At 33.9% G+C, this 12,168-nt stretch overlaps 1 protein-coding gene across 2 annotated transcripts; it reads right to left on the bottom strand.

Moving 5' to 3' along the window:
• Positions 1–182: 182 nt before the first annotated feature.
• On the bottom strand, positions 183–10,598 carry LOC25499910 (nucleolar GTP-binding protein 1). Of its 2 annotated transcripts, XM_013592981.3 has the most exons (14): positions 10,440–10,598; positions 10,194–10,324; positions 7,498–7,618; positions 7,350–7,414; positions 7,119–7,232; positions 6,872–6,946; positions 6,433–6,471; positions 6,285–6,356; positions 5,972–6,085; positions 5,051–5,122; positions 4,926–4,962; positions 4,025–4,137; positions 1,570–1,776; positions 183–658 (listed from the first exon to the last, which is right to left on the bottom strand). In XM_013592981.3, the coding sequence occupies exons 1-14, from the start codon at positions 10,510–10,512 to the stop codon at positions 581–583; spliced, it is 1,311 nt and encodes a 436-aa protein (XP_013448435.1). In that variant the 5' UTR covers positions 10,513–10,598; the 3' UTR covers positions 183–580. The 2 variants fall into 2 exon arrangements, with proteins under 2 accessions (XP_013448435.1, XP_013448437.1); XM_013592983.3 differs by lacking the exons at positions 10,194–10,324; positions 10,440–10,598 and adding an exon at positions 7,974–8,155.
• Positions 10,599–12,168: the final 1,570 nt, after the last annotated feature.

Raw genomic sequence — 12,168 nt, forward strand, 5'->3', positions numbered from 1 at the left:
GTTCAACCCTTAACCAAAAAAGCTCAACTCCAATACTTTTTTTTGAAGAAGCTAAATTGACCCACCCAAATTGGCACTTGAGAGAATCGAACCTGAGACCTTGAGGAGGAGCACACTTCCAGATCCCAAGCCAATGCCACTAGACCAACCCAAGTGGGTTTATAATACTAACAATACTAATATTTGTTGTTTAAAAAATAAATTAATGATGACACCTAACAATGGATTTAAGATACATCAAGATTACAACCAGATGGACTTGAAAGGCAGTCAAGAAACAAGCATTTCTTGTTTCTTAAAGATGGTCCAATATGGTTGAAACAACCAAAGATCCCCTCAAAATACTTTTCTGTAACAATCAACTTTCTGCAAGTTTCAGAGTGTCACTCCTCAGTTTACTTACTTTACAATGCCTGTTTCCTTGCTGACATTAATGAGGCTTGAAATCACTTTTGTTAGTTTTCCGGTTTGGAGGCTGCCATAGTGACCTTGTTTAACTTATTTTACAAATGAAGATTTCAACCTCCCAATTTGACAGGAAAATTTCTTCATAAATTTTGGAGTGGCAACTTTTACTTCTCTAGTTCTCCTGGTTGTTGCTTGCATCTTTGATCTTTGTCATCTGTAAATTGAGAAGCTCATTCACTCTGTGCTTCAGCTACACAATAAAAACAATAACCGAAATAGTTGATCAACTTTATCCCTATACTTCACCTCATTCAAAAAGCAAAATGTCAATCACCAGAAAAAAGTAAGGAAACTTCAATATAGAATCGGCATCTTGCTAGAGTTTGTAACAAAGATTACTAAAAAATAAGCTTCTACATGGAGCTCTCACTCCATTATCGCACATCTCAAAGTTCTCTATTCTCTTTATTCAGCGCCAAGTCATGTAGTTACAGTCCCAGTCTTGATAGACTTTTAAGCTAGTCCTACAAGTGTGTCTTTCTTGGCTACACTTTCATAGTCCTAAATCGAAAGTGAAACCCAAAATCACACTATTTTAGGCGCTAAATCTTAGAGAGTTGGTTAAGAATACACGGGAGGAAACTGGCTTATATCATCTAAAAAAAATTGTCTATTGCCATATTTTCCCTCAAAAGGATGCAGTGTACACAACATTCGTGAGGACCTTAAAGAATGTTAGTTAATCTAGCGGTGTATTATAGGTAATTTCCCGTCCTTAATATTATGGCTATTTAATAGGAATAAAAAGTGGTTATAGTTTATTGTCCATCATGATACTACAAACTTTCAGAAAATCTATCATCGTATGAGTATCAGAAGAAAATACAAAGGAATTTCATTATTAGAAAATGAAATGGAAGAAAAAAATTGAATGCGGAACTTAAAGGCTAAAAATAACTAAAAACTGTTTTCCTGTCAGATATGACTATGCTTTTATGAATACTATTCATGTTATTATGAGCTTATCACATCTACAGGTCTTTGGTATGAGAATTCTGTTTTATTGGACATTTCTTAGGCTTAAAATAATAAAATTCTACATACATAATACCAAGTACCAACTATTACCCTCTATGAAAATTTAGTATAGATTTTTCTCACCTCATGTATTCCTTCCTCTGTTGTTACAGACACATTAATAGCTCCATCGGGACCTGATTTACGGTACTTCTCCAGCTCATGCTGTGTGAGATCACGATCTTCTGTTGCATATATCACAGGAGACGTCCTCAACAGATCAGCTTTGGAGACAACATCAAGCCATAAATGTCCATCAAACCTTTCTTTGATTTCTTTGTATATTGAATACTGCATAAGCAACCATCATCAAAGAAACGTCTTAACGAAAGGCAACTTGCAAAAAGACCTAAAAGACATAAACCTGATGTGGTACATGGATAAGATGGGATATACATACTTTACAAATTATCGGACACGAAATGGACATAATAGTTCATAAAAATAAAAATAAATATTCAAATTAATATAAGATGTGAATTGTAAAATAAAAAACAATAATGAATACTATGAAATTAGCACAAGACATTTTAAACAGAAAATTTATTATCATTTAATTTATCATTGTGGTGTCCCCATCTACATTTGCATGAAAGTTCAGAAAACAAAAAAGCAAAAAACTTGCAAACATAACAAGGAGCATCCAAATTTCTCTGAAATCTCCAACATAGATACGAGCCAGCAGACAACGATAAGCAAGGAATGCAATCCACAATAGACACCCAAATGATTATTGCTCTTCATAAACTATATAAACACAAGCACTGGTCCAAGCTCATCTTGTCACATATGAGCGGCAAGTATATGATGCTGGTCCAACATTACCTGAAGAATCATGTCTTGCCGAATCATTCACTCATATTGTGGAGCCACCTGACACAAATTTTGATTTTCCCATTTCTTTAAGGAAAGATATTTGATCTACCCGAAATCCTCACCCTATCGATAATGTTTTAAGTTATTACTGGTTTTCTTCTTAGTTTCAATCTGTGTATTCATCATCATTTGTTATAATTCCTAAAGATGTTTGTGAGAAACTTGATCATCCATGACAGCGACAAAGACAAGCCATGATTGAAAAGTACAGGATCTTGAACATAGTTGTAAACGGGAGTTGATTCCCCTTCCTCCGGGGAAGAAAACTGTTAGTTGGAGACAGGTGTATGCTATCAAAGTTGGTCCAAATGGAGAATTTGGTCATCTCAAAGCTAGATTGGTGGCTAAAGAGTATACCCAAATATATGGTTCAAATGGAGAAAACTGTTGGTTGCAGATGGGTGCATGCTAACAAAGTTGGTCCAAATGCAGAAGTCAATTGTCTCAAAGCTAGACCCGAAATCTACAGTCCAAAGGGGGAAAAGTGATGGTTGCCAATGGGTGTATGCTATCAAAGTTGGTCGAAATGGAAAAGTCGATCGTCTCAAATCTAGATTGGTGGCCAAAGCGTATACCCAAATCTATGGTCTTGACTTTGAAAATACATTTTCTCCTGTAGTAAAAATTACTTCGGTACGTCTTTTTCTTGCCATGGTTGCTATCCTACACTGACCATTAAATTCACTGGACATTAAAAATGCATTCTTCTACTAAAAAAACATGTTTATTTAGTGGTTTATGTTTAGATTGAATCATAGGAAATGACCATACAAAAATTTCTGGTTGAAAGAGCACTTCAATCACTTCCAAACCAAAGATCTTGAGAAATTCAAATACTTTCTAGGTATAGAAATGGCACAATCGAAGAATGGAATTGTCTTTTCACGTAGGATGAGTACGCGTTAGCCATCCTTAAAGAAACAAGAATACTAAATTGTAGATTTTTGGTAGTCTTATGAATCCAAATCATAAGTTGCTTCCTTATCAAGGAGAGGCTTATCAAGATACTCAGAGATATCAAAGATTGGTTGGAAAGTTTATTTATTTAACAATTACCACACCCGAAATTTCTTTGGCAGTTGGGGTAGTTAGTCAACTTATGCAATCGCCTTATATTGATCATTGGGACGCGGCAATACGTATTGCATGAAAGCACCCAAATACTGGATTATATGATGCAGATTAGGCAGGATCACCAATTGATAGGCGTTCCACTTCGATGTATTGTGTATTTATAGGTGGAAATCTTGTTTCATGGATAATATCCAAAAGATGACTGCCCCAAATACATTAGAATGAAGAAGCACTGTATTCAAACATAAATAGAAGCCTTTGATTAATGTCTTACTTAAATACAACCACAAGTTTGAGCAAGGCCACATACTCTAGAAAGTACATAATTCAACTTTGTAGCAGTTAGAAGGTCATGACTTATAATTCAGTTGTTCAAAGCAAATCACATTTGCAATACAAATTTAAAAAATGAATCAGAAAACCCTCTTGATAGCTATTTAACGAAGATAGGTTTAATGCTAATTTTGAGTTATTCAAAAAAATCATTTTAGCCATTTAAAGATCAATTTCACATTGTCAAAAAACAAAACGATCAATTTCACATTTAATTTTTGCTTATTTTAAGAATTCAATTGTCATAAAAGCACACCTGATCAGAAGGTGAGGTCCCACATTCCCCTGAAAGGTCATGAACATACAAAACTGCTGTTGGTAGATATGAAAGGACAGCAAGTGTCAACTTTTCCAAATTATTTCTGTCATCTACAAATACAAAACACAAATAACAAATTATATAAGGATAGAATGGTTATGCTAAAACTACACTAAAGACCAAGAAATCAATTATCATTTACTAGAAATGATTATGAGGAACAGGAAAACTAACATCTGCCAACAACCCATATTAAATAGTATAAGAATCTGTAGTTAGTTTGCAATCTGCAATTAGGTTAAACCGGTAAAAATATCCTAAATCAAGGGATTATTGGTAAGAGCAGGGGGGGATATTTTGTTTTCCTATACTAGTAATAGGACTTCTATACTTAGAATACTTGATTGTTCATTGAAATCAACATTCAGACCCTGCTCCTACCATCAACTGAAAACTACCCTAAAACAACCCCTATCGAAGTCAGTTGGCCTTTATTGCAAACAGTTATTTCTTCAATGTTTGAGCAAGCTTTTAGGAATGTCTAAGATAATTCATTAGTCATTTTGTTCCAAAACACCACACCAGAACAATATAGCCCAAAGGAAAATGGACAAAACATTGTTGTATTAGAAAGAAAAAAATGTTCCAAAAATTATCCATCAGTTACGGCAAGGCAACTATAATCCGTAATCAAGAAATGAATAAATATAATTAGTAATTAACATTCTAGATAACAGCAAGTTAATCCTAAAATCAATCCTAAAACTAATTCGAAAACCAAGAATGGAGGAAGAAATCTTCTACTGAGAAAACCTTGGATATGTAAAGGTTTGACATACAAGTTGAGCATATACTACTAAAAAATTGAAGGAAACGAAAAAAAGAAAAGAAATGTTACCGTCATGTCTCTTCAGCAGGCCTGGGGTATCTGTTACCTACAATCATATCAGGCATGCCATTACAACTATGTGATGTGTAGTTATGCGATAAAAAAGCAAATAAGTCAAAGATTATATTGTTAACCTGAAACTTCTGATGGTTAAAAACAATATGACCCATAAGAATTCCTCTTGTTGTGAAGGGATAGTTACAAATCTGAAATGTTAAGTAGGGAGGAAAGGCGTAAGCATGAGAAAAGATTATACGGATAGCGTAATCTTCAGCAAATAAGTAGATCTGCTGAAGCCCAAAGCAAAACATTTGTTGAATTTAATCTAGCTTAGGCTAGTATCTGATAAAGACAACAATCAACAAAAGATGATAATGATGAAGAAATTTGGAACTTGGTGCATTTCTAAATTCTTTTTTAATGGCAATTGGGAGGTCCAGGTCATCTTAAGATGTCCGGGTTTCAACTTCATATCCCGTAAAGCCTAACATTTGAAAATTGTTACCTTATTTGAAGAGTTGAACTGGACTCTTAGACCTGAATATGTATTAATTTTGTAATTGGAATGACTTTTGACCTGTTTGTGTACACTAGATTTTTTCCAAATCACACATCATTGAGAAGGTTGACTCCAATTAACTTAGAGTCAGCTTCAAAAGAAGATAGAGATGGTTGAGAAACATGATTGACTCGGGGTTGAATTTTGGGTTGGTGTGGTTCAGACTGATGTGGAAGATTAAATAAACTAAAATGTATTTCCTTTATCATTTCAAGATTCTTCTCCATAAGATATGTTTGAGTAAGCTTTTTCAATGAAAGGTTACATCCTATTACAAAGAACTTATTGTATAGAAGGTGAAAATTTTTATAACCTTTATGAGTGGAACTGTGGAAGACCCTTAAAAAAATGAGAGAGATGCATAAAACACAATTTCTACGGACTGGTTACCTTGGCCAGATCAATATTTCAATTCAAGCCATCTAAGAAGCTTAAAATAAAAGCAGGGTGTGTAAGAAGGATTTTAACAAACAAATATTCAAATTCAGCTGCATACCTCAGGCTTGCCAGTAGAGAGTACATGGACCAAAGAAGATTTGCCTACATTAGGGGCACCAACAAGGCAGAGAGTCGGTGTTTCCAAATTTATTACAGGCATTGCCCTCAGAGTCTGAAACATTTATCAGCAATCAGGCAGATGATATGGATTAAGCTCGGGTGGCAAATAATTGAAAGAAAAAATATTCAGATTCACTGACCACCTAATTAGACATAGTGATGTGTATATTACAGAAAGTGCACGGGTGAACACAAAAAAAAAAACAGATAGACAGATCAATGAGGATTTCAGATGTTGGAAAGCAGATTACCTTCGCTATATTTAACAAATCGTCAACAACTTTCCGTTCTTGACCAAAACTCTCTTCAATTATTTTAAGACCCTGCATAACATCAACATATATTGTGAAATCACAGAAATTAGAAACCAGATATTCCTTCACAAGATATACACCTCACCTCGGTCAATCTTTCCTCTGCTTCTCGCTTTGTCAAAGACTGTCCACATGGTAAGTTATAAGTTAGAGCAAAGGACGACAAAAAAAAAATTCACCAAAGTAAAAAGGTAATTACATAAAGAGACATCAGAACTCTCCATTCAAAAGAATTTATTTGCAGAAAAAATAAAACTGACAAGGGCAATGGTACCTACCATTAGGATGAAATAAATGAGACTACAAAAATCATATAAAGATCTCTTTGAAAATTTGAAACATCGTAAAGTCGTATATATGTGAAGATAAGATATTCATTGATTCAACACAAACAAATAACAAATGACATCTAGGCCTGGCAAAAGGGTTCATAATTTTTCCTACTAAAACTTCCTAAATGAAAACATCAAAATCACCCAGCAAAGTAACGGGTCAAAATCAAAATGTATATTGCTAAATAAAACCTTAGCACAAAGTGAAGCATGTTCCTTTCCAACAGATACTACCCTCTTCCTCAAACCATCTACCTGCCCTAGCACCTGTTGAACAATTTTAAATCCACAATTAGAAAATGACTAAAAAACAAGTTTGTATGTATTCAACTATTCACGTGGCCTTTTAAAATGGGAATAATGAATAGTCAAAACAGTATACGTCCAAGCATCATAAAAAGGACAATGAAGGTGCTGCGCTGCAATTCTCATGACATACCTTTTCATAGTACCCATCTCCAAGCGTCAGCTCAATAAGAGACCTTTCATAAGGATGAAGGTGTGTTTTGTTAGGAAAATTCTCCACATACGTCCTCAATGGAACAGCAAGTTCCTAAGATGAGCTTTAACATTAACTTTTGCAACATGCTTTTTTATAAAATGGACAATAGAAGTTGAAGTTGACATTATAGCTTCAATCATGACAATATCAGAAATTTTAAGAACATACTTTCATCAACGCGTCAAGTTGTTTTGCACCTTTGTTTTTCTCTCTTTTTGCAATATTGACAATTCCTACAAAAATTAGTGTCAACCACAGCGTTTAGGATACAAACAGAAAAAAGTCTATTTGGGATTGAAGAACAAAAACCAAGAACCTTTTGTTGCAGATATCCTTCTCGCCTTTTTCAGTGCTGACCCCAGAATGTCAACAGATGGCATCACTATAGGCAACTTTTGAAATGCTCCAACAGATTCAAATGTTCTAGATGGCTTTTCCTAGATTAAAAACACTCGAAAGAGGGAATAAGACATTGGATAATAGATTAAAAACCCAGAAAATGGAGTCTGAATGTTAAAGTCAAAACGTAACAATGACACTTCAATCTGACAATATTAATATCACAAACATAAATAGCCTAAAAAAGATGTATAACAGAAACAGTGAAAACTCAGCATCCTTGAAATAAAGCAGAAATAAAAAAATAAAAATAAAAAAATCATGCCCGGTGATTGGCCAAAGAGATCACGGTCAAAGGTAAAAAAAAAATGGCAGCTTGGTTCACTAAAGCTCCTACATAAGCAAGTTCCGGGAAGGGGTTCCACCATTTTGGTGTATTGTACGTAACCTTACCCTGTTTTTTACAGTCACGCGGCAACAACTTTACAGTTGGGCCAATCAGCTACGGCAATCTTTACAATAAGATATGTCCAAGAGCACCCTTCTTCTCTGTTTCAATATAATGTCCATATGTGGCAACAATTCCCTCTTATTTATCCACACTCCCCAGTATACATCGAGACAAAAAAAAATAAAAAATAAAAATAGAGAACAAAAACGAAACCTTATCCCATTAGGTGGGGTCAGTTTCAAGGATCAAACAATGCCAATTATTTCTATTGAAAATCAAATTTCCAATTAATCATACAGAGTAAGTTTTTTTTGTGTTGGTAGTTTTCTTCAATCTTGCTCTACTTCCTTTAACCAAACTAACTTTCAGTTCCAGTGTTCTCAATTAGACTTCTATTGGTATGTCCTAACATGACCAATCACCTTAAAACAAATTAAACAAGATACATCAAAACACTGAAGCTATGCAAGTAGTTCAAAGTTCAAACACACACAAAAAATATATATCCCCGATAAACAAAATAATCTAATATCCACAAGTATGCGATAAAAGTAATTTATACTCCTAAGTGTGCTAATTATTGGCATAAATCAAACCAAATTTCCTAAAAGGTTCCTCCAAAGTATAAAGGAAGTTTAAACATTGTTGAAATAACATGATAATGACACAAAGCTTCGAAAGAGCATGAACAAATATGGAGTTAATGTTATATAAGGTCTTCAGATTATAACTTCCAATTCATGTTAATCTTATCACGTGTGTTTAAATCCTCAGAATCAGTGACCAAGGCCAAAAATCTAGGTCACTGTAGTATCAAGGTGTTCAAATCCTCCCTAAACCCTGATAGTCAAACCCATATTGGGACAAGGCCCATAATCAGAAATCTCATAAATCCCAAGATATTTCCTGAATTCAATGATTGAAGAATTGAACACAAGTGCGAGGGAAGATATTCCGGTGCGGGGTGGTGCTATGCAGACGTCCAGACACATACTCTAAACCTCTTTCCCCTGTTTTGCCTATTGACCTAGTATGTCAGCTCTAGGTTCGACCAATCAATTACATGAGTCGTGACATGCAGTCTTCCAAGCATAGAGCCTGTAAGGTGAAACGAAATTATAAATAGACATAACTTAGAAACAGTTCTTTAGGTCCTGTTCAAACTGTTTCCAATAATATTGTGACAAGTGGACTAATTAATGTACGTCATATCCATTGTCAAGTCATCTCTGTTAGTTCGTGTTTGCTTCCATTAATCCAAACAGCAACTCCCAATATCATCCAATTGACACTTCTAGACTCACCACAAACCAACCATTGTCTCGGAATCGCCACCTAAACCAATTGTTGTGTCGGAATCCTCATTCTTTGTGAGATAATTGTTTTCTTCCGATTCCGCTGCCGGAGCATGGTTTGGTGTTGGAAACATAATCTGATGCTAACATGCGCTCGGTATTGGAAGGTGAGTTTTAGCCGTTAACGAGAATATTGGGTATCGTTGTCTTCGCCAATGGCACTCAACTAAAGCAACCAATTTGTTTGATTTGGCAATGGCATAGCCGCAAAAAGAAGTATAGAGACCCAAATCAAATTCTGAAGCGATTTGTCAAACCGAAAGGAAAACGAATAACTGAAGCAAAATGTCAAACACATTGAGGATTTGTTAAAATCAGATTGCAGGTTTAAGGTACCATTAATATGTTGATTGTAGGAGTTGTAACAAGCGGTGACTAGGTAGTAGTTTTCAGTTTTCATCGCCATTAATGGAAGCCAAAGAGAATTAACAGGAGATTAGATTATGGGTCTGACGTGGATTGATTAAAGCCACTTGTCATCGTTTTATTGAAAAACAGTTCCAACAGCACATATGGAACTGTGTATAAGTTTTCTCCTTTATAAATTCTACACTCAGTCGGGTTTCCTCGCTCGGTTGTCCTCAACTAAGCATCCTACTAAGCTACCAAACAACAAAGAAATGTTTTCCCCTAATCAACAATATCAACTTCCAATCATGAATTCACCGATAGAGAATAAATTCTTGTTTGAACACTATTTCCTAATGAACATATAAAATAGACCGGCCAAGCAACTGACACTTCTGATAGAAGATTTCTCCCGTGTCCAACACTGACACGACACAAACACATATATTACAGTCAATTAATTAATTTTTACTGGTGTCGACGTGTCAGTGTCCGTAATTCAAATAAAGCAAAACATACCATCATATTATTCTCTTTTATCTGCTCCAAAGTAGGAGTGGGAACGTAACTTCCTTTAGCAACTTCATAAGAACTAGTTTGAATACTCTTACAGAAGCATAAGTGTGGAAGCAATTTAGCATTAAGCTTTCCTGCATTATTATCAACGCACATCAATTATAACCAAACTATAGACATTATGATATTGAAATTGTTACGATAAAATGAAGAAAAAGGAATAACTTATTTAGAATCGAAGAAATTTACCTTTGGGGTTTGTAAGGAGTGAAATTGAAGAAGGAAAATGGGTTTTGAGGAAAAGAGTGGAAGGAGCTTTCATTTTTTCGGAGATAGAAAAACCTTCCTAACAACAACACCAGAGGGACAGAACAGTGTTCCTTTTCTCTAATTTTTTTTTTTTTTAAGGTTTTTCTCTAAATTAAGGTTTACACTGTAATATATATGTTATTTTCGGTTCATTTAAGAACAATGGGTTAACGTGTTTTACATATGTGATTTTCGGTTTTGCCTCTTTGTAAAAGGAAATTTTGAAATAGGTCCTTGTAAAAAAAAAATTGATTCGAAATACAAAATCGATGATATGACAAGAGATAAACTGAAATTTGTTCAAATTACTAGGGTAAACCAAAATTTGCTTTTAATTTCAGAGAATTAACTGAAATTTTATAAACTTTTGCCATTTATTAGAATCTCCTCAATTAATTAATTCTCTTTCTCTAAATTATTAGAATCTCCTTAATTTCTTAACTGTTAAAAGGTTTTTTTAATTTCATCCTTGTAATTTGAATATTTTTTGATTTTGGACCTTCATGAATTTTGACTGTACAAAATCGAAGATATGGCAGGGGGTAAACCAAAATTTGCTCAAATTAACAAGGGGTAAACCAAAATTTGCTCAAATTACAAGGGGATAAACCTAAATTTGCTCAAATTACAGGGAGTGAAATTTTTCATGAAGGTCCAAAACAAAAAAATCTTCAAATTACAAGGATGAAATTTTAGAAAAATATTTTACAGGGGGAAATCGAAAATGACATATATTACATGGGTGTAAAGCACTATTAACCCTAAAAAAAAAAATTACAAGGACGAAAACAAAACAAAAAATACAGTATGGACAACCGAAAATGACCTATATTACAAGGAGGTAAAACACTATTAACCGAAAAATAATTATATTTAAGATAATCTATAAATTTTTAAATGTATTTATTATTCTTTAAATCTCTTTTGGTCCCTTAAGAATTTATTTAGTATCGCTTTGGTCCCATAAGTAATAAAAGGTCGGTTTTTGTAACACCATATTTACTTATTAGATTATTTTATTAAGTTTAAGAGTCTATTTTTAGTATTTATGTGATTTAAATGATTATGTGGTGTGACGTTATTTAATTAAGTAGTGTTATTTTATTATTTATTAGAATAATTCTTGATAATATAATAAGATTAAGTTGTGGGGCTGTTTTGAGAATTTAGAGAATTTAGGGGATTAGGTGGAAATAAGATAAAATAGATGAGAAGTTATAAATAGGAGAAACTAGGTATAGAATTATTTTCACGTACAACCAGTTTTTGAGAAAAGGGAGAAAAGTCAAGAGAAGAGAAGAAAATCAAGAGAGGCTGCCGATTTCGATTTTGATTAAGGTAAGGGTGGGACTAACATTCAATCTTCTTAAGCCGATAATTTTGATGATTAGATTTAACATGTGTAGGTTATTTTTTTTTTTTTAACAAGCAAAAATGGAATATATATTAGAAACCAAAAGAGAAATCTCAAGCACAAGGTGTGCTAGAGAAAACTCAAAAGTAAGCAATTACAAGGACAAAATGTAGCCAATAGAACAAGGACAAAAAATAGCCAAAGAACAAGCTAGCCAATACCCAAACAAACAAAAGGGCTTAACCACCACATATGAAAATTATTACGGATAGAAAAATTAGTAGTCTTCATCCACCAGAAAGACTGTAATTTGAT

This window comes from Medicago truncatula, chromosome 7 (genome assembly GCF_003473485.1).
Source record: "Medicago truncatula cultivar Jemalong A17 chromosome 7, MtrunA17r5.0-ANR, whole genome shotgun sequence".
Lineage (NCBI taxonomy): Eukaryota > Viridiplantae > Streptophyta > Magnoliopsida > Fabales > Fabaceae > Medicago > Medicago truncatula.